This window comes from Neoarius graeffei, chromosome 3 (assembly GCF_027579695.1).
Source record: "Neoarius graeffei isolate fNeoGra1 chromosome 3, fNeoGra1.pri, whole genome shotgun sequence".
NCBI lineage: Eukaryota > Metazoa > Chordata > Actinopteri > Siluriformes > Ariidae > Neoarius > Neoarius graeffei.
In genome coordinates this window covers 96,339,900-96,361,059 of record NC_083571.1, presented here as the reverse complement: position 1 = coordinate 96,361,059, position 21,160 = coordinate 96,339,900, and the positions used below count along the sequence as shown (strand labels likewise).

General features: G+C 44.9%; 1 protein-coding gene across 1 annotated transcript in view; it reads right to left on the bottom strand.

The window, feature by feature from the left end:
* Positions 1-19,255, bottom strand: part of nudt14 (nudix (nucleoside diphosphate linked moiety X)-type motif 14) — a 99,089-nt gene extending 79,834 nt beyond the window's left edge. The window contains exon 1 of the mRNA XM_060917706.1: positions 19,057-19,255. Coding sequence (XP_060773689.1) covers positions 19,057-19,137 — 81 coding nt within the window. The 5' untranslated portion in view covers positions 19,138-19,255. The remainder of the gene's footprint in view (positions 1-19,056) is intronic.
* Positions 19,256-21,160: the final 1,905 nt, after the last annotated feature.

Here is a 21,160-nt window from a genome sequence, read left to right as displayed (position 1 = left end):
GTTAAACCTGCGCATGCGCACACGGACTTCCTCTGTCTGCTTGAAGCGAGAGATTTCATGCACATTATTTGCTGGAATCCCCTCAAATTAAATCACTTCCCAGCCACAGAATGGCCTGGGGATTTTTTTTTTTTTGAGATATTACAGAAATAAACAATGACACAATGACCAAATTTCAGAGGGAACTAAATTCCACCGATTTTATGAAATCGAAAGGCCATCTAGCTTTAGGATGACAGCATTTTGGACACAGTACCACTGTGATCTGAGACAAAACGGGCTTAAGAGCAGATTCAGATTGAATAACAGCTAAAAAAAAAAAAAATTAGTTTAAATTATTTTTAGAAATATTACGTCAATTGAGTACAATAAATGGCTACAGTGAGATACATGGGTAATAAAAATACAAATATTATACTGAATATGCATTATTCTTTATTATTACCTCACCTGGGACGGAGTTCACCAGGGGGCGAGGTATTGTTTTCGGTCGGGTTTGTTTGTTTGTTTTTTTTGTTAACGATACTACGGGAAAACGGCTAGACCAATCTTCATGAAAATTTCAGGATAGTTGGGCACTGGTCTCAAATAGAACCTCCAACATTTTGGGGGTCATCCGGTCAAGGTTTTGGTAGCTACTGCCTCATACACTCATATGTAAGAGTGTAACAATCGCGCACTGTGCATGTGGATCACCAGAACGGCACTGCGCATACACGTGTTCCAATTAAAATGGACGGTGAGTGTACACAATTCGGTTCACCATTCGGAATAAATGGACGAGACTAAAGAAATCGCTTTCAGACATTTTTATGCTTATTACAGAGGGAAAGTGCGTTCCACTGAGCTCTAGCGCCGGGCCATTTCCAGGAAATAAGAGTTTTGGTCATGGTGACAGCGTGTGTATGTCAGCCTCGGTTCGGAGGTTTCGGTTTTGAAAACTGTAAGAGGTAAGAGTAGAATAATATAAAGTACAGACATTTGGTGTATTTTACGTCTGTGATTTTTTTTTAATTATTCATTTCTGGATTACACTTCATTTTTGTGGCTACTGACTCAGAGTAAATATATACGCTATATTTACTGTATGGACATGGGATCAGAAAACAATTTTATTTATAAGCAGTAGCCACATGTACTCAAAGGGTACCTATTTTTTTCACGATATCTTCCTTCATATTCATCATAAGTGCTACCGGGTGAGGTTTGTTTTGCCTGGCAACACTTATTATTATTATTATTATTATTATTGGCGGCACGGTGGTGTAGTGGTTAGCGCTGTCGCCTCACAGCAAGAAGGTCCGGGTTCGAGCCCCATGGCCGGCAAGGGCCTTTCTGTGTGGAGTTTGCATGTTCTCCCCGTGTCCGCGTGGGTTTCCTCCGGGTGCTCCGGTTTCCCCCACAGTCCAAAGACATGCAGGTTAGGTTAACTGGTGACTCTAAATTGACCGTAGGTGTGAATGTGAGTGTGAATGGTTGTCTGTGTCTATGTGTCAGCCCTGTGATGACCTGGCGACTTGTCCAGGGTGTACCCCGCCTTTCGCCCGTAGTCAGCTGGGATAGGCTCCAACTTCCCTGCGACCCTGTAGAACAGGATAAAGCGGCTAGAGATAATGAGATGAGATTATTATTAGTAGTAGTAGTAGGTCAACATTTTTATTACTTTTTGGCATCATATCATTATCATCTGGATCATGAAAAAATATCATGATATGAATTTGATAGTCCACCCCTGCAACAGACAGTGTCCAGAAGCAAATCTGAGTTGACCAATATGGGCGTTTCCATGGACATCTTGATATCCAGCCAACTTTGTCTCATCCTGAGCAATTACACATTTCCAGACAACCAGACCAACAATGGCACCCACCATCTCATTTGTGTACGCAGGTTAATGACAGTCTGTGCACTGCTTCAGTATAAACAGGCCAGATCACTAAGGCAAACAATACGGCTTTCATTACATCAAGTAGCAACCAGTGTAACAGAACCTAACAGCTATCAAACAAACCTCTCGCTGTATAAACAACCAGAGGACGCCTGCTTATTGAGCACAAGCTGCCTCGACAAACACATGGACTCTGTGTAGAAATTAATGAGCACTATAGTACAGAACGGAAAGGAGGTTACTAAATGAGGAAAAAACATTCAATTTTTCCTGAAACAAAATAAGTGTGTGTGCTTTTAAATTACATAGGGAGGCCGAGAAGAGCTTAAAAGGGATTTGTGGGTTTCAAACCTCAACTCTTGAGCACCAGAGAACAGAATCGGGAATAAAAGAAAGAACAGAGCAGAGCAGAGGGAGTTCAATCTGCGTCCGTCTGCTGTCTTTGCCACCACGCCCCCTTATACACATCTACTCTTGTTCTACACCATGCTACAGGTGTGAATGCTCAAATTAGACCTTCATCCTCTAACCTTCATACCACCATGGTGCGGGACAAAAGCTTAGGGATACTGGGCCACCATATCGACCCTTCCATGAGCATGCTACGGTACCTTGTCCACCACTTCCTAACAATTTAGAGCTTCACCTACAAGATGGTTTAAAAAAAAACGTGATAAAGATTTTGATCAGTTCTCTTCCAAAGACTTACTACAACAGCACTATCCAAAGAAAGACAACTCTACTTTATATTACCAAGTGAGTGATTTATGAAGTCTTTCAGAGCCCCTAAAAGTCATTGTTCCCACGAACAATCCGTAATCTCACAGGGAAGTGATACACAGGACATAAATACAATGCCATGAGCGGTGACTGAAAACGCCCGGCTACATGGCCGAAGCTACTCCACATAGTGGGAAAATGTTCTCGAACTAGTTGCCACACAGCTCTCACCATTATATAGCTCGTAGGTCTCAGACAGGCTGAGGAAGTAGTTTGAGGTTACCAGCAAACGAAGGTCATACAATGTTGAGAAATAGACATGCCTATTTTATTCACTCGCACCCGTAAGATGGGTGGCGCTGGCGATACGTTCCCCCTGCAAGTCCTACGAGAGATCCAGAGTAATAACTAATACACTAGAAAAGGCTGTTATAACCACTAATAAAACACAAGACACAAGGTGTTTAAAAAAAAACACCAAACCCTCAGACACTTTTCCATGCCTTAACAAGCTGATGGCCAAAACAACAGAACTGAACAGCAGCTCTGCATCTCACCTTTCCTTCACCGCAACTGATTAACGGCATGTCAATAAAAGAGCACACGCCCCATCATCAGAAGAGGTCAAAGGACATCGCTGACCCCACTGACCACCTGTGCATGAGCTCTCTAGAATGACCTTAACAAGGCTCAGTGCAACAGCCATCTGACATCTCAGAATATCATCTACTCAGACATCCCCATCAGCTACGATACTTTCCTTCTGATCTGTGAACATGCAAGTGTTCCAGAATGGTGCCCATCCCATGGGAAAATATCTTGCTCAGTCCATCCAGATCTGCTATTTTACTCATCTCTCTTCCTTCTCACAAACATCTGCCCGTTACGAACACTCAACAATCTGGTGCTTGATGACCAATGACCACCACGTTTCCTTGTCTTCTTCACCCTTTGCTCGCTCCAGCGTGTCTGCCCCCATTGTTCCTCCCCACCTGATCTGTACTGTTGTCCGTCCACCGGCCCCAGTCCTAATCCATCACCACCTCCTCCCACCTCTCCACAACATGCTCTCTTTGATACCCCTTCTCTCTGGCTCAGACCCCTGTGGTTAAAGCAGCAGGCTGGCAGCTGGAGCAGTTGACCATGTTGGCTCAGCTGCTGGCTTACAAGCCATAAGCAAATCCCAGGTTCGCATGAGAACCACTCGGGGAGCTCTGTGCGACACAAATTTCATTATCCAATGTGTCGACTAATTAATTAGGACATAATCTACCAGTGGGGCAGCATTTAATGAGTACTGTACCTGAGATGCTGTGACCAAAAACAGCTTGCTGTGTCTGCTCATATACTGGAAGTTTGCAGGGAATCATTTCAGAAATACTAAATATAATTAATGAAATGTTTTACAACGAGAAAGGCTACGCCCTGTGATGACCTGGCGACTTGTCCAGGGTGTACCCCGCCTTTCGCCCGTAGTCAGCTGGGATAGGCTCCAGATTGCCTGCGACCCTGTAGAACAGGATAAAGCGGCTAGAGATAATGAGATGAGAAAGGCTACTCGAGATATCTAAACTTGGACCAGTTCTCAAAACTAATAAATCAAGCCCTTCATACACATAGTGAAGGCCCTTGAAATGAATGTCTGGCAATGGATTTCCACTGTGTGAGAAATAGCTAATTTGGTCGCCTTAGTTGTTGGTAGACTTGCCCCCAAGTGACAAAAGGCACTGGATATCGGACAGCCGAAGACCCCAGTTGAGAGTGCTGTGTTCAGGTGGTCCAAGCTTCACAAACAATGATGGTAGTATGAAGGATTCCAGTTTGTAAGGACATTGGTAGCAGCAGTCTCTGGGTACACAGTGCCAGCAGGGACATGTGGGTGGCACAGCACACTGACTCAGTGCTGCGGCTGCTGTGGCTGCTGCAAAATCGAAGAGGAGGGGGAGCTGCCACTTATCTAATGCAGCTCCTGATGAAAAAAGACTATGTAAGGTTATTTGATTTTAGCTTTTGAGGCACCTTTTCCCTCCTTTTAAGCTGTGCTGTAGGTCAGGGTTCTCAACCTTTTCTGCTTCAAGGCCCACGTATTCATACTTGTAACGAATCGGGGCCCATTAAAAAACATCCCCAATTATTTTGGCTCATCTATTCTATTAGAATCTAATAATCTATTGTAAAGTGATGTAACATCACTCCCTGTTACAGATGGGAGCCCAGGAATTAAATAAATGCAATAAAAATGAACTGGGCGGCACAGTGGTGTAGTGGTTAGCACTGTCGCCTCACAGCAAGAAGGTCCGGGTTTGAGCCCCGTGGCCAGCGAGGGCCTTTCTGTGCGGAGTTTGCATGTTCTCCCCGTGTCTGTGTGGGTTTCCTCCGGGTGCTCCGGTTTCCCCCACAGTCCAAAGACATGCAGGTTAGGTTAACTGGTGACTCTAAATTGACCGTAGGTGTGAATGTGAGTGTGAATGGTTGTCTGTGTCTCTGTGTCAGCCCTGTGATGACCTGGCGACTTGTCCAGGGTGTACCCCGCCTTTCGCCCGTAGTCAGCTGGGATAGGCTCCAGCTTGCCTGCGACCCTGTAGAACAGGATAAAGCGGCTACAGATAATGAGATGAGAAAAACAAACTGTTTTTAATTGTAGGTATTGTATTTAAAACTGTATGGATGTGCCAGAAGCCAAACCATTCATGCTGGGCATTCTCAGTCAAAAGGGATTAATGATGCAAAAGTGGAGTCTGGGCGATTAACACAAGAACTTATTGCCATGTTTGTGTACAGCAAACAAGCAAATTATTAAAACCAAGAAGTACACGCAAAAGAAGTGGATACAGAAACCACTCAATAGGATAGATCCTTACACGCTAACAAAGAAGGGTTTTTCCTACGAGTTGGAAAATTATTCATCCGTTGAGTTCCCCGACATCTCAAACTACCTGGTGCTGCAGACATCACTCTACACAGGGACACAGATGAAAACCTGGAAGAGCATGGAGCTGTATAACTTTTTATATGTAACTGGGTTAAAGATCTGGGGATCAGGACACTACAAGCTAGACGGCGGTAGACTGATCCAAGTGCAGGAAGAGTGTGTATTACCAGGTGTGATATTTACAAAAACGGAAGGAAAACAGAAAGCAGAGTATTTAAACAGCGTTATAAACATGGCTAGAAACAAACGTGACAGTGATAATGATAATCCTTTGCAAAGCTTCTGTTAAAACAGCGTCCGTATCTGTGCATGTTGGTTGCGCTCAAATCAGTATCAGGTGTTTCCCATAACGACTGGGACCCAAGAGTACGCTCAACGTGCTCTGTAAGCGAGCACAGCCGCTCAAGCTGTGCCAGACTCAAGTGCGCAAAACCGTGACAGTCAAGTGTGACCACAACTTTTAGCTTGCGTGTATATCACGCGTATTTCGGCTTTGCAATGGAAATTAGATAGTTTTGGAGACCAAGATGGACATAGTGGACATGCGGCGTAGGCGTACAAAAGAATGCGTCTGCTCGCTAAGACCAAACAAATTCCAATCTGATCTATTTCGGCTCCCTAGCCAGCACTGGCCTTGGCCAAGGTCGTTGCTGGGACAACAGTTCCCCTGGAGAACACTGCTGTTAGACTCTCTCTCGTATTCCTTCCCCCACTTCCGGCGTTCGTCGCTTTCACCCCCAGTGTGACAAGCGGGTGTGTGACCAGCGCCCTCATGGCTGCAGGAGCGGACGGCTGCTTGCTTGCGCTGGGTTACCTCTACCTCCTCCCCTCTCCCCCTACCCCCCCCCACTACCCCTGATATCCCGTGTTTTCATGTTGTAATGTGTACTTGTTTATGTGGTTTTCATGTTGTAAAGTGTACTTGTGGTTTTTTTTGTGCTTATGTGCTGAGGTTTTTTTTTTTAAATGCTCCCACACTGTACTCCTCACAGGAGCATAGGGTGGGGGTTGCTTTTCTTCTCCTCTCCTTTCCTTTTGTTACTCTGTAATTTTCTTTTTTCCCTGTCTTCCTGTCCTGTCTACTCCCCCTCTGTCAATTATGTGTATGTATGTATGTAAGGACAGGTTGATGGTCAATTTCACTAGTACAGTGATAATAAAGGGTTCATTCATTCATATCGCCACCAAAATGCTTCATTTTCATTGATAACCCATCGAAAAGCATCGCGAGCTGTAGTGTGACTGTAGCTTAATGAAGCGGATGTGACGTCGGATGCAACCCAGCAATTGTACCCTACTACGAGTAAAAATTAGCTTCAACTTGAAAAAAAATAATAAAAATCGCGTCCCATAAGATGGCACTTTACGGCCCACTAATGGGCTGTGGCCCAGTGATTGAGAAATGGTGATGTAGGTGACGTACGCTAAGGCAACAGGAGTGAACTAAGTGGATAATTCCTGTACAAGCCAAGAGATTCGTTGTGAATTACAAGTATGACAGAGTGTGTTATAACATCCCAGGCTGACAGAGTTTGACAATGTCAGTCATGCCTATGACATCATCAAAGTCAGAGCCAGCCCTGTTCTTATTAACTTTAATATTCACTCATCTCCAGTAAGCATTTTATTCTGATCAGGGTCACAGTGGATCTGGAGCCTATCCCTGGAACACTGGGAGTGAGGTGGGAATACACCATCATGGATGGCACTCCAGGCCATTTCTGGGTACCATGAACACACACTCATAGTAAGTACAGGGATACCCCATTAATGAATACGAGCAGTAGCCGGGCAGCCAACACATCGAGTCAAGTCAAGTTTATTTGTATAGCACTTTTAACAATAAACATTGTCGCAAAGCAGCTTTACAGAATTTTAACGACTTTAAACATGAGCTAATTTTATCCCTAATCTATCCCCAACGAGCACACCTGTGGCGACAGTGGCAAGGAAAAACTCCCTCAGACGACATGAGGAAGAAACCTCGAGAGGAATCAGACCCAAAAGGGAACCCATCCTCATTTGGGTGTCTGTACGCAGTAAGCCTGTGCAATGTCTTATCATTTTTGCTTCTGAACACGCGTGTGAACGATACCATAAACATAAAAGCATGGCGCACACCCTTTACTTGTAGTCTACAGTGCAGTCCAGAAATACGGTACGTTATTATGTCGATGCACAAAGTTTCCACGCCCTGTTAAAATCTAACAGGACTCACCCAGCTTGCTTTTCACTGCATTTGTGTCACGAGTGAAAAAAACTAAGCTAAGACCTACTATTAAATTAGTCTGGCTAACGCGACTTCAAAGCTCTGCGAGCATTTGGTCTGGCAAAGATATTAAGCCCAACCGTTTCCCAAAGTGCATGGTTGACCCGCCTCCCTGAAATGCCTCAGTTTGCTACAGGTCGAAGCCAGAAAAGGCTGTGACGAAGCTTAAACCAATCACATCACTCTTTCCTCTGACGTATGTGACACGACGGGGCTAACTGGTAGATTAAACTTTTCCCGAAGCCGGTCGGGAGCAAGGCGAAAACGTCCTTCCTTTCAATAAATACCTCCAGGGCTGCTCTATGCTCCGTTTTCAATGAGAACTTTTCAATGAGAACTTGCTCCATGTTCATAATGTTTCTAGTGAATGAAGCGCTTCCGGCATAGATTCTGTAAACAATCTATGGCTTCCGGTCGCAGTTCTACTACGTCACTGCCTTGAACACACCTCTACCCAGGGCCGTTGGAGATGCTCAAAGTTGATTGGCTCCTGATTTTTCGGGAGCTTGGAAGAGCTGTAGATAGCTTGCCTGGCCAAACTAAGCTCGCAACAGGCCCTCGTGTTGCGTCACGCTTAGGATGGGCGGGCCCAGGCTACTATTAAATATAAATTTATACCTTAGACTCTTCAGCTCAATCTCACATAATTTATCTTGTTTATTTTTTTAAAAACCTTATTAATTAAATAAAAAAATGGCGGGCATATCTCAGTATCTGCAACACTAAAACGCCGGGTGCGCCCCCCCCTTAAATCCACGCCAGCTCACATCACAACTATCAAACTACCAGCATGTTTTTGGAAAGTGGGAGGAAACCCGAGGAGGAAATACATGTGGACAAAGAGAGCATGCAACACTCCGAACAGGATCCGAGCTCAGGATCGAACTGGGGGGGCTGTAGCTGCGAGACGGCAATACTATCTGCGGCACTACCCAGTTATATTACCCACAGCAACCTTTCACTTTGAACATTTGTCAATTATGACTAAAATTACTGAGCTCGTGGCCTCATAACTCTACTACAGTAAAGTAACCTAGACTAAAACGACTACTAACTAGAGAGAAGGAGTGTAGGTTCTTATAAGACAATGAAATGACCAAATGCCCTTCTTTTCTTATAGAACTGAATGGCGATGGTCTTTTGATACAGTGTCAATCCATCTCACAGTAAACTCACAGTTTTATGGATTATCCTTCCAACTTTCATTTGATATTTTCAATTAATATTGAAACTTAAAAAAAAAAAAAATTCACTATACTCTGAACTTCCTCTGGGTCTTGTGCAAAATCTTTCACAATCTTTCCATTTTTCACAGAAGTCACACATATGATATCATTAGCTGATTGCCCAACATCATCTACACACGGCCTGCCCCACGTACGAAAGTTTTTCCAGTGACAGCAATTTGAAATTTTGGTCTTTCAGGACATGTGGCCTGGGAGTGATTTCCTTGTACGACGTGCATCACATCTTTGACTCTGCATTACCAAAATGAGCGAGAGTCCCGTGAGCATGGAGTGTGACTGCGCAATGCATTCCATCCATGCCAGCATCGAGCGCCGGATGCGGCTGACTAAGACATCGCGCAAAAAAACAATAGGCCTCGACCTGGGGATTGCCGCTCTTACTTTAGAGGAAGCATTACTACACAGTTAAAAATGCACATAGTGCCAAGCACAGATGGAGAACAACAATCAGAGAGGAAGCGACAGCAGGTGCCCCACAAAACCCGGGCACTTAATGCATGTCAGGACAACAGGAGGAAAAAAGACGTTATATCAGGAAATGTTGATGGATTTGCTGAAAAGTTTACTGCAGCTCTGACATCTCGGAGAATAGCGAGGGAGGAATAAATTTGTTAACAGGAATGCATTCGTGAACAGATGACAAAGGTTACAATGACAGAAAATAGCCTATTATGGAAAAGATTAAAGTGTGATTATAATAGCAAACACCTTTGGGGACTTCCATAGTGAAAAACATAAGCGAAACCTTTACTGCCTTATTAAAAACAACCAAGAACGAGAATAGCTGAAACGCATGCAAAATTTTTATTTGTAGAAATAAATAAATGAATAAACAAACAAGTGTTGCCAGGCAAAACAAACCTCGCCCAGCAGCACTTATTTTATACCTATCCAACCATTATCTGTAGTCGCTTATCCTGTGCACGGTTGCAGGCAAGCTGGAGCCTATCCCAGCTGACTATGGGCGAGAGGTGGGGTACACCCTGGACAAGTCGCCAGGTCATCACAGGGCTGACACATAGGCCCTGTTTACATTATTTCGAATCAGCGGATCATCAGATTAACGTTTTTAAAACGATTCGCGTGCACACAGCAACGCCAATACACGGATATGCTAATCACATGACTAATTAGACGGCACGTCACATGATCCCAGTGCATATCGGGCATGCGCAAGTCACTCACCACTTGCAAGTGGAAGGATGGCAAGCGAACACCTTCTCCAGCAGATAAACACACCTGGCTGTGATGTTCATGTTCTCACTGAGTTTAAGCGCCTGAAGGAGGTTGAAATGTGTAAATAAACCTCAGTGCAGCTCAGCGCTTCCTCCTGCGCTCCAAATCACTCCACCCTGAACAGCGAGTGCCCTCTGGAGGGTGCGCACTCCGGCCCTGCGCAGCTCACAGAGCGCGCGAGTGAAGCGCACGAGCAGTGATTCGGGACTGAGCCGCTGTGTGTGTGATCCCAACGCCAGCGAATCAGGAAGGTGGATGTCACAGTGACGTTGTCCAATGACGACATCAGCTAGAGCTCAGCACAGCGTATCCGCGTATCCTCAATGTTTACACAGCACCGGACCAGACACGAACTGGATTGAATACGTGGGCTCTGGCGGATTCCCGTTTCCCGGCGTTTTAATGTGAACGGACAGTGCATCCGCGAAGAAAACGAGACAGATACGGTCTAATGTAAACTTGGCCCTAGAGACAAAACAACCATTCACACTCACATCCACACCTACGGTCAATTTAGAGCCACCAATTAGCCTAACCTGCATGTCTTTGGACCATGGAGGAAACCTGAGCACCCGCAGCAAACCCACGCAGACACAGGGAGAACATGCAAACTCCACACAGAAAGGCCCTCGTCAGCCCCTGGGCTCGGACCCGGACCTTCTTGCTGTGAGGCGACAGTGCGAACCACTACACCACCATGCCACCTTATTCTATGCCTATATGTTGATAATGGTAATATTTCTCAATCATCAGCTGTCAGGTTATAGTCCTATGAAAATCCATGACCTTGAGTATGACATTTCAAAGTCATTCAAGGTCAAAGGTCATGTTGCCAAATGAAAGCCCATATGCCACGTCCTATAAGTTGATAATGGTAAACATCTGTCTACTGTCAACTGTTTTCAAGTTACAGCCCTGTGAAAATCCGTGACCTTGAGTTTGACCTTGCAAGGTCACTCAAGGTCAAACATCATGGTGCCAAATGAAAGGCCATATAGGAGTGTTCCTATATGCTCATAATAGTAAACATTTGTGTATCGGCAACCGTTTTTGAGTTCTAATGGAAAATGCAGTGGATATACAAAGTCTACACACTCTGTTAAAATTAGAGGTTTTTCTGATGTAAAAAAAAAAATGAGACCACGATAAATAATTTCAAAAAATTTCCCACCTTTAATGTGACCCATAACCTGTACAATTCAACTGAAAAACAAACAAATCTGTTAGGGGGAAAAACATAAAAAATTTTAGAAAGTACAATAAGCTGGTTGCATAAGTGTGCACACCCTTAAACTAATAGTTTGTTGAAGCACCTTTTGATTTAATTACAGCATTCAGTCTTTTTGGGTTCACACCTGCCATCAGTTAAAATGACTCTGATTAACCCCAAATAAAGTTCAGACATTTACTCAGTTGCATCCTCCAGCAAAAGCCAGGGTTCACAGAGAGCTTACAAAGCAGCAAAGGGATCTCATTGTTGAAAGGTATCAGTCAGGAGAAGGGGACAAAAACATTTTCACGGCATTAGATATACCATGAAGCACAGTGAAGAGTCATCAAGAAGTGGAGAAAATATGGGACAACAGTGACATTACCGAGAACTGGACGTCCCTCCAAAATTGATGAAAAGACAAGACGAAAATGGTCAGGGAGACTGCCAAGAGGCCTACAGTAACACTGAAGGAGTGGCAGGAATTTCTGGCAAGTACTGGTTGTGTACTACATGTTGCAACAATCACCTGTATTCTCCATATGTCTGGACTATGAGGTAGAGTCAAAGAAAAACATCCAGGCCCGGCTAAATTAAAATAAATAAATAAATAAATACATCAACTCTCCCAAAAGCATGTGGGAAAATGTGTTATGGTCTGATGAAACCAAGGCTGAACTTTTTGGCCACAATTCCAAAAGGTATATTTGGCGCAAAAACAACACTGCACATCACCAAGAGAGCACCATCCCCACGGTGAAGCATGCTGGTGGCAGCATCATGTTTTGGGGTTGTTCTTCTTCAGCTGGAACAGGGGCTTTAGTCAAGGTGGAGGGAATTATGAACAGTTCTAAATACCAGTCAACTTTGGCCCAAAACCTTCAGGTGTCTGCAAGAAAGCTGAAGAAGAGTTTCATCTTTCAGCATGACAGTGACCCCAAAAAAGTTTTGGAATGGCCCAGCCAGAGCCCAGACCTAAATCCAATTGAAAATCTGTGGGGTGACCCAAAGAGGGCTGTGCACAAGAGATGCCCTCGCAGTCTGACAGATTTGGAGCGCTTTTGCAAGGAAGAGTGGGCAAATATTGCCAAGTCTAGATGTGGCAGGCTGATAGACTCCGACCCAAAAAGACCGAATGCTGTAATTAAATCAAAAGGTGCTTCAACAAAGTATTAGTTTAAGGGTGTGCACACTTATGCAACCAGCTTATTGTAGGTTTATGTTTTCCCCCTAACAGATTTGTTTGTTTTTCAATTGAATTGTACAGGCTATAGGTCACATTAAAGGTGGGAAAAGTTTTGAAATTATTTATCATGGTCTCATTTTTTTTAACATCAGAAAAACCCATCATTTTAACAGGGTGTGTACACTTTTTATAGCCACTGTATATTATTTTGAACGAAAGGTTGACCTTTCTGGTGACCTTGACCTGATTACCCCCAAAATTTAATCAGGTAATCTACGGACCATTGCCCACCTACCCTGAAAATTTGAAGCCAATCGGTGCAACCGTCTAGGCACTAGACTGTTAACAGTCAGACACACACACACAAACAAAAAACCAACACTGATTATAATACCTCGCCCTGCTTACTCCGTCGCGGGCGAGGTAATAAAATTACGTGCTGCTATGGAGAAGAGGATCCAAAATATGTTTACAGGCTCCCGCAAAGGTCACGGAGTCATTTGTGTTATTCAGATCATTGAGGTGGGTTTTTGTTGCTGGTTTTTTTCCCCCTTTAAATACACTTGCACTTTTTTCTCATGCAAATGCTATTTTTCATGTAAAACATGACATTCAAGCCCTTTTACAGGTTCAGTGAGTCCACAACTCTCACAACTGGAGTCATAATAGCATCTTTTTTAATTTAATGAATTTCAGTAGAGATCAAGACCAACCACTAAAAATACTGTCATCATTGCAATAGTTATTTATTTAGCTATTACACTGTAAGCCTCATTGACAGGTTAATGGGTTAAACTGAAACCTTAAAAACAAGCAGAAAGTAATTTAATCTCTATTTGAATCCAATTACGATTGTATACAAACTAGGAAATATTCTTATTCATGCATATGCATACAACATATTAATATTCAGTTCTTATTATGGGGGCGGCACGGTGGTGTAGTGGTTAGTGCTGTCGCCTCACAGCAAGAAGGTCCTGGGTTCGAGCCCCGGGGCCGGTGAGGGCCTTTCTGTGCGGAGTTTGCATGTTCTCCCCGTGTCTGTGTGGGTTTCCTCCGGGTGCTCCGGTTTCCCCCACAGTCCAAAGGCATGCAGGTTAGGTTAACTGGTGACTCTAAATTGACCGTAGGTGTGAATGTGAGTGTGAATGGTTGTCTGTGTCTATGTGTCAGCCCTGTGATGACCTGGCGACTTGTCCAGGGTGTACCCCGCCTTTCGCCTGTAGTCAGCTGGGATAGGCTCCAGCTTGCCTGCGACCCTGTAGAAGGATAAAGCGGCTAGAGATAATGAGATGAGATGAGTTCTTATTATGAATATGCAAATATGTTGAATCTACAGCATGTGTTTTGTAAGTTCAGTAATAAACAGGTCATGGCTCCAAAGCAGTATGATTATTTGAGATTGAAAAAAAAAAAAATATATATATATATATATATATATATATATATATATATATATATATATATATATATATATATAGGCACCCTATATATATTTTTTCCATTCTCGCTTTTCACAAATCCCAGCATGCACTGCGCAGTGGGAACTTCCAGCGGCGTTGACGACATGGGTACAGACTAGCTTTGTCCAGCGTGCACAATACATATCAAGTGAAATACGGTACATTCCCTTCAGCAAATTTGTTTCATGATTTAAAAGTATTAACAATAAACGACAGTAACGAATTACAGATTAGCCTCTGTGTTCACAAAATCATCTATGGAAGTTCATGTTTACCAGCACATTACAGATATAGCGTCACATTTAACTCAGATATCCACAAACACAACACAAGACAGTGCAATAACTTAAGACCGATTCTAATGGTAGCATCTCACTGGGCTGCGACAGCCTGCGACTAGTTGGAGATGCAACAATTGCAATAAAATATGCGAATTAGGGACAATTTTCACTTGGAATCACACTGAATTGATATTCGCATATTTTATCGCAATTGTTGCGTCTCCAACTAGTCGCAGGCTGTTGCAGCCCAGTGAGATACTACCCATACACTCGCACTTCCTGTTTCACGGAAACTGACTTGAGAAGGGTTCGTGACGGCTTTGCGACACCAGCGACGCATCTGCGGCTATTTTGAGAGAAATTTTGTCGCACGAATTTTTTGAACATGCTCAAAATTTCAGCGACAAAGGAGCGACACTTTGCGACTCATGCGAGGAAATTGAGAAGCCCCGCGAATGGTTCAAGACACTTTTGAAACTCTCTCGCGAATGACGTTCGCAATTTGTCGCAAGCTGTCGCAGCCCAGTGAGATACTGGCTTAACCAAATCTAATCAGCGACAATTTACTTTAATGTATAGAGGACCCTTTGTATGGAATAGTCTAAAAAAAATTATTATAAAACACAGTACGTTGCTGCCCCTTTTCAAAAAGCAATTGATAAAGGAACTCTTGAATAATCCAACCTCAAAATTACACTGATCCATCTTTCCAAATCCTTGTGATCAATTAATTGTTCATAATTGACGATGTTTTCATGTTAAATTTTAGATTTGTTCAGCAAGTTGATCTTTAGCTTAGTCCGATTACTTTATTCAGCAAATCGATGTCGTTAATGTTATTTTACCATGTATTCATATATTTGCTTGGAGCAAACTGTATGCTTGTTTTCCCGGCTATCTATTGATCATTTACTTTAATTATGAACTTTTTTTATGCTTGATACAAGTTGACCTTAATATTGTCATTTTTATTTTAATAAGAGGAGGTCCAAGAAAAACCATCATGTTTCAGGCCTCCCCTGCATGTCTTTGTATTTGTTCTATTTCTATTTAAAGCCAATTTTGTTCTTGTATGTGCAATAAACAAACAACAATAAAAAGGAAAGCCAGTCAGTATAATGGTCTTAAAGTGCTGTATTGTACAACTGTTAATCTGAAGACTTCGAGTCTTCATACTACTGCAGTTTCATTGTCATTCCTGAATGTCCATCCATCCATTATCTGTAACCGCTTATCCTGTGCAGGGTCGTGGGCAAGCTGGAGCCTATCCAAGCTGACTATGGGCGAGAGGCGGGGTACACCCTGGACAAGTTGCCAGATCATTGCAGGGCTGACACATATGGCCCTTTTCCACTACCCTTTTTCAGCTCACTTCAGCTCGCTTCAGCTCACTTCAGCCCGACACGGCTCGCGTTTCGACTACCAAAAACCAGCACGACTCAGCTCGTTTCAGCCCTGCTTAGCCCCTAAAACTCGCACCGTTTTGGAGTGGGGCTGAAGCGAGCCAAGCCGTGCCGAGTGAGGCTGGGGGCGTGAGCAGACACTCCCCTGTGCACTGATTGGTGAGGAGGAGTGTCCTCACATGCCCACACACGCCCCGCGAGCGCGCTGGGATCTGTAAACACCGCAAACCCGGAAGAAGAAGAATTACGAATTACGAGAATTTCTGAAGCCTTATGCGCCTCACCTCATCTATACGCTCTTGCCAGTATCTGTCCGCGTTGTCGGTGACAACAAGCCACAGCACCAAGACCAGCAACACTAACGACTCCATGTCCTCCATGTTTATTGTTTACTATCCGGGTCGTGAGACTACCGCTTAAAAGCTCACTGAATCAGTGACATACAGAGCATCGTGGACGAGTTCGCGGAGCGCAAGGCTCGCCGTATGCCCTTCAAATAATGCGCGCAGTAGGCTATTGATGTTTTATTATGAGCCATGTACAGTATGTCGCCTAATGTTTTTTTGTTTCTGAGTTACATGTTCGTTTGAAGGACTTAATGTACAAAATAACATAGTTGCACCCCGGAGTGTTGAAATTGGTAAACACAGTGCATTCAGTGAGGTTTGCACCGCCCTCCTTTTATTTCTGACTCTTCCTGTCACCACTCTGAGCGCTCATTCGTATGCCCTTCAAATAATGTGCGCAGTATAGGCTATTGATGTTTTATTATGAGCCATGTACAGTATCCTAATGTTTTTTGTTTCTGAGTTACATGTTCGTTTGAAGGACTTGATGTACTAAATAACATAGTTGCACCCGGTAGTGTTGAAATTGGTAAACACCGCAGTTGCGGACATTTTGTAGCCTAAAATGATGTTATGATAAGCTTTAATAAAGGGCCCGGTCATTTGCCCCGCCCCCGGCCCGGCTCTGACTTGTTCCGCCACTGTCACTGATGTCACTGTTTGCGCTGCTTAACGACATCACGTGACGTCCACCCACTTTCGCTAACTCCACCCAATGTGTCCACCCACTTCCAGCCAGCACGGTTCAGCGCGGTTGTAGTCGAAATGCAACTCCAACAGCCCCGCTCAGCTCGACTCAGCTCGACTCGGCACGGCACGGCTCAGCCGTGTTTGTAGTGGAAAAACGGCATTTGATAGATCCATCCATCCATCCATCCATTATTTGTAGCTGCTTATCCTGTCCTACAGGGTCGCAAGCAAGCTGGAGCCTATCCCAGCTGACTATGGGTGAGAGGCGGGGTACACCCTGAACAAGTCACCAGGTTATCGCAGGGCTGACACAGAGACAAACAACCATTCACACCTACAGTCAATTTAGAGCCACCAATTATCCTAGCCTGCATATTTTTGAACTGTGGGGGAAACCAGAGCACCCGGAAGAAACCCACGCAGGCACGAGGAGAGCATGCAAACTCCACACAGAAAGGCCCTGGTCAGCCGCTGGGCTCAAACTCAGGACCTTCTTGCTGTGAGGCGACAGTGCTAACCACTACATCACCGTGCTGCCCACTTTGATAGATCCATCCTTCCATCCATTATCTGTAGCCACTTATCCTGTCCTACACGGTTGCAGGCAAGCTGGAGCCTATCCCAGCTGACTATGGGTGAGAGGTGGGGTACACCCTGGACAAGTGGCCAGGTTATTGCAGGGCTGACACATAGAGACAAACAACCATTTACACTCTCATTCACACCTACAGTCAATTTAGAGCCACCGATTATCCTAACCTGCATGTCTTTGGACTGTAGGGGAAACCGGAGCACCCGGAAGAAACCCACACGGACACGAGGAGAACATGCAAACTCCACACAGAAAGGCCCTCGCCGGCCACGGGGCTCAAACCCGGACCTTCTTGCTGTGAGGCGACAGCGCTAACCACTACACCACCGTGCCACCCACTTTGATAGATCCATCCATTATCTCTAGCCGCTTTATCCGGTCCTACAGGGTCCCAGGCAAGCTGGAGCCTATCCCAGCAGACTACGGGCGAAAGGCGGGGTACACCCTGGACAAGTCGCCAGATTATCACAGTGCTGACACATAGACACAGACAACCATTCACACTCACGGTCAATTTAGAGTCACCAGTTAACCTAACCTGCATGTCTTTGGACTGTGGGGGAAACCGGAGCACCCGGAGGAAACCCACGCGGGACACAAGGAGAACATGCAAACTCCACACAGAAAGGCCCTCGCCGGCCACGGGGCTCAAACCCGGACCTTCTTGCTGTGAGGCGACAGCGCTAACCACTACACCACCGTGCCGCCCACTTTGATAGATCCATCCATTATCTCTAGCCGCTTTATCCGGTCCTACAGGGTCGCAGGCAAGCTGGAGCCTATCCCAGCTGACTACGGGCGAAAGGCGGGGTACACCCTGGACAAGTCGCCAGGTCATCGCAGAGCTGACACATAGACACAGACAACCATTCACACTCACATTCACACCTACAGTCAATTTAGAGGCCCTCGCCAGCTGCTGGACTCGAACCCAGGACCTTCTCACTGTAACCGCCCACTCACACCTGATTGGCTGAAAACACCTGAATCTAATTTCACAATCTAAATTAACTCCTAATCCTAGAGCTTCACACACTCACAGATATGTAATCCTGGATCATTTTCTTCAATAAATAAAATTGACCAAGTATTATATTTTTGTCTCATTTATTTAACTGGGTGCTTTTAAGACCTGGGTGCTTCTGTTTTTGGTCATAAAGGGTTCACAAACTTTCAAGCACCACTGTATTGTTTTTAAGCCAGTTTTGGTTTACGGCACTTCTTTACATGCACCCAAGACGTTATTCCAGCATGCTAACTAGTTAGCATGTTTATAACCCCTGGATATTACAGAGTAAAGGAGAGAGAAAGGGATTCCCCCTGTAGCTTATGCTAGCACGGTGCTAACCAAGCTAAAGCTCAATGGGTTTTTTTTAGCGACATTTTTACGACACTGCGCAAAAGCAACCGGTCGACCTCCGGTTAAACAAAATACTGTATGGCTTCAAGCACAAACACGCCGTTTCCCAATAACAGCACAGAGAGAGAGAGAGGGAGAGAGAGAGAGAGAGAGAGGGAGATGGGGGCTGGGTATTAAAATGCCTGGAGTTTGACAGATGACAGTGTGCGAGTGAGCTGTATTTCCGACTCACCTGGCTATAATGCACCGTGAACGGTTTCAGATAATTCGAGCTGCTGCACGGAACCACCTGAATATTATTAATGTGCTCCATGGTTCACACACACATGCAGTACACACACATACAAATACACACATACAAACACACACACACACGCACGCTTCCTCACCAGGGTTCCCAAAACAGACAAGTCAAGCTCAACCGCAGCCCTACTCTGGCTAAATGTAATGTCTACGGAAGCCCGTGAAGTACATAATAATAACAACGCTGTTACTGCATAAAGCAGTGTGTGTGTGTCTGGGCCCACTCCTTTTCACTCTGTACATGTTACTGCTGGGTCATATTATAAAGTTTTAATATCACTTATCATATGTATGCAGGGGTGGTGTAGTGGTTAGCGCTGTCGCCTCACAGCAAGAAGGTCCGGGTTCGAGCCCCGTGGCCGATGAGGGCCTTTCTGTGCAGAGTTTGCATGTTGTTCGCGTGGGTTTCCTCCGGGTGCTCCGGTTTCCCCCAGGTGTGAATGTGAGTGTGAATGGTTGTCTGTGTCTATGTGTCAGCCCTGTGATGACCTGGCGACTTGTCCAGGGTGTACCCAGCCTTTCGCCCGTAGTCAGCTGGGATAGGCTCCAGCTTGCCTGCGACCCTGTAGAAGGATAAAGCGGCTAGAGATAATGAGATGAGATGAGGTCATACTGTATGTACGCAGGGGTGATGTAGTGGTTAGCGCTGTCGCCTCACAGCAAGAAGGTCCGGGTTCGAGCCCCGTGGCTGACGAGGGCCTTTCTGTGCGGAGTTTGGATGTTGTCAACATGGGTTTCCTCCGGGTGCTCCGGTTTCCCCCACAGTCCAAAGACATGCAGGTTAGGTTAACTGGTGACTCTAAATTGACCGTAGGTGTGAATGTGAATGGTTGTCTGTGTCTATGTGTCAGCCCTGTGATGACCTGGCGACTTGTCCAGGGTGTACCCCGCCTTTCGCCCGTAGTCAGCTGGGATAGGCTCCAGCTTGCCTGCGACCCTGTAGAACAGGATAAAGCGGCTAGAGATAATGAGATGAGATGAGATCATACTGTATATATGCAGGGGTGGTGTAGTGGTTAGCGCTGTCGCCTCACAGCAAGAAGGTCCGGGTTCGAGCCCCGTGGCCGGCGAGGGCCTTTCTGTGCGGAGTTTGCATGTTCTCCCCGTGTCCGCGTGGGTTTCCTCCGGGTGCTCCGGTTTCCCCCACAGTCCAAAGACATGCAGGTTAGGTTAACTGGTGACTCTAAATTGACCGTAGGTGTGAATGCGAGTGTGAATGGTTGTCTGTGTCTATGTGTCAGCCCTGTGATGACCTGGCGACTTGTCCAGGGTGTACCCCGCCTTTCACCCGTAGTCAGCTGGGATAGGCTCCAGCTTGCCTGCGACCCTGTAGAACAGAATAAAGCGGCTAGAGATAATGAGATGAGATATGTATCCAGATGATTTACAACTTCATTTTAATTTTAAACCCAAGGAGGCGTCAAGGCTCTGCCTAGATGCCATCAAGGAGTGGATGGCAGGAAATTTTTTGTAGCTGAGCACTTGGTAAAACAGAAGTGTTAATATTTGCTCCTGATAATGTTACACCTGAGATTATACAGAATATCGGGCCTTATTCACCTTTTGTTCGGTCCAGTCTGAGAAACCTAGGGGTGACTTTTGATAAGTCCTTGTCTTTTGAAACACATATCAAACAGTTAACCAAATCATATTTTTTTCATCTGCGTAACATTAGTAAACTGAGATCTATGGTGTCTTACACAGAATTAGAGATGCTTCTTCATGCTTTCATCTCTTCCCGCATTGATGATTGTAACGTTCTTTTCTCTTCCCTTAACAAATCTGTCCTCTCTCGCTTACAGTCCATTCAAAATGCTGCTGCTAGGCTACTTACTAAATCAAGCAGATATTCCCACATCACTCCCATTCTCAGCTCCCTTCACTGGCTTCCTGTACAGTACAGGATTCAGTTTAAAATTCTCACTATCACCTATAGAACACTATGTGGCCAGGCCCCTGCCTATTTAGCAGACTTAATTCACCCTCACATAATTGGCACGCTCTCTCAGGTCTGACAATCAAAACCTTCTGTC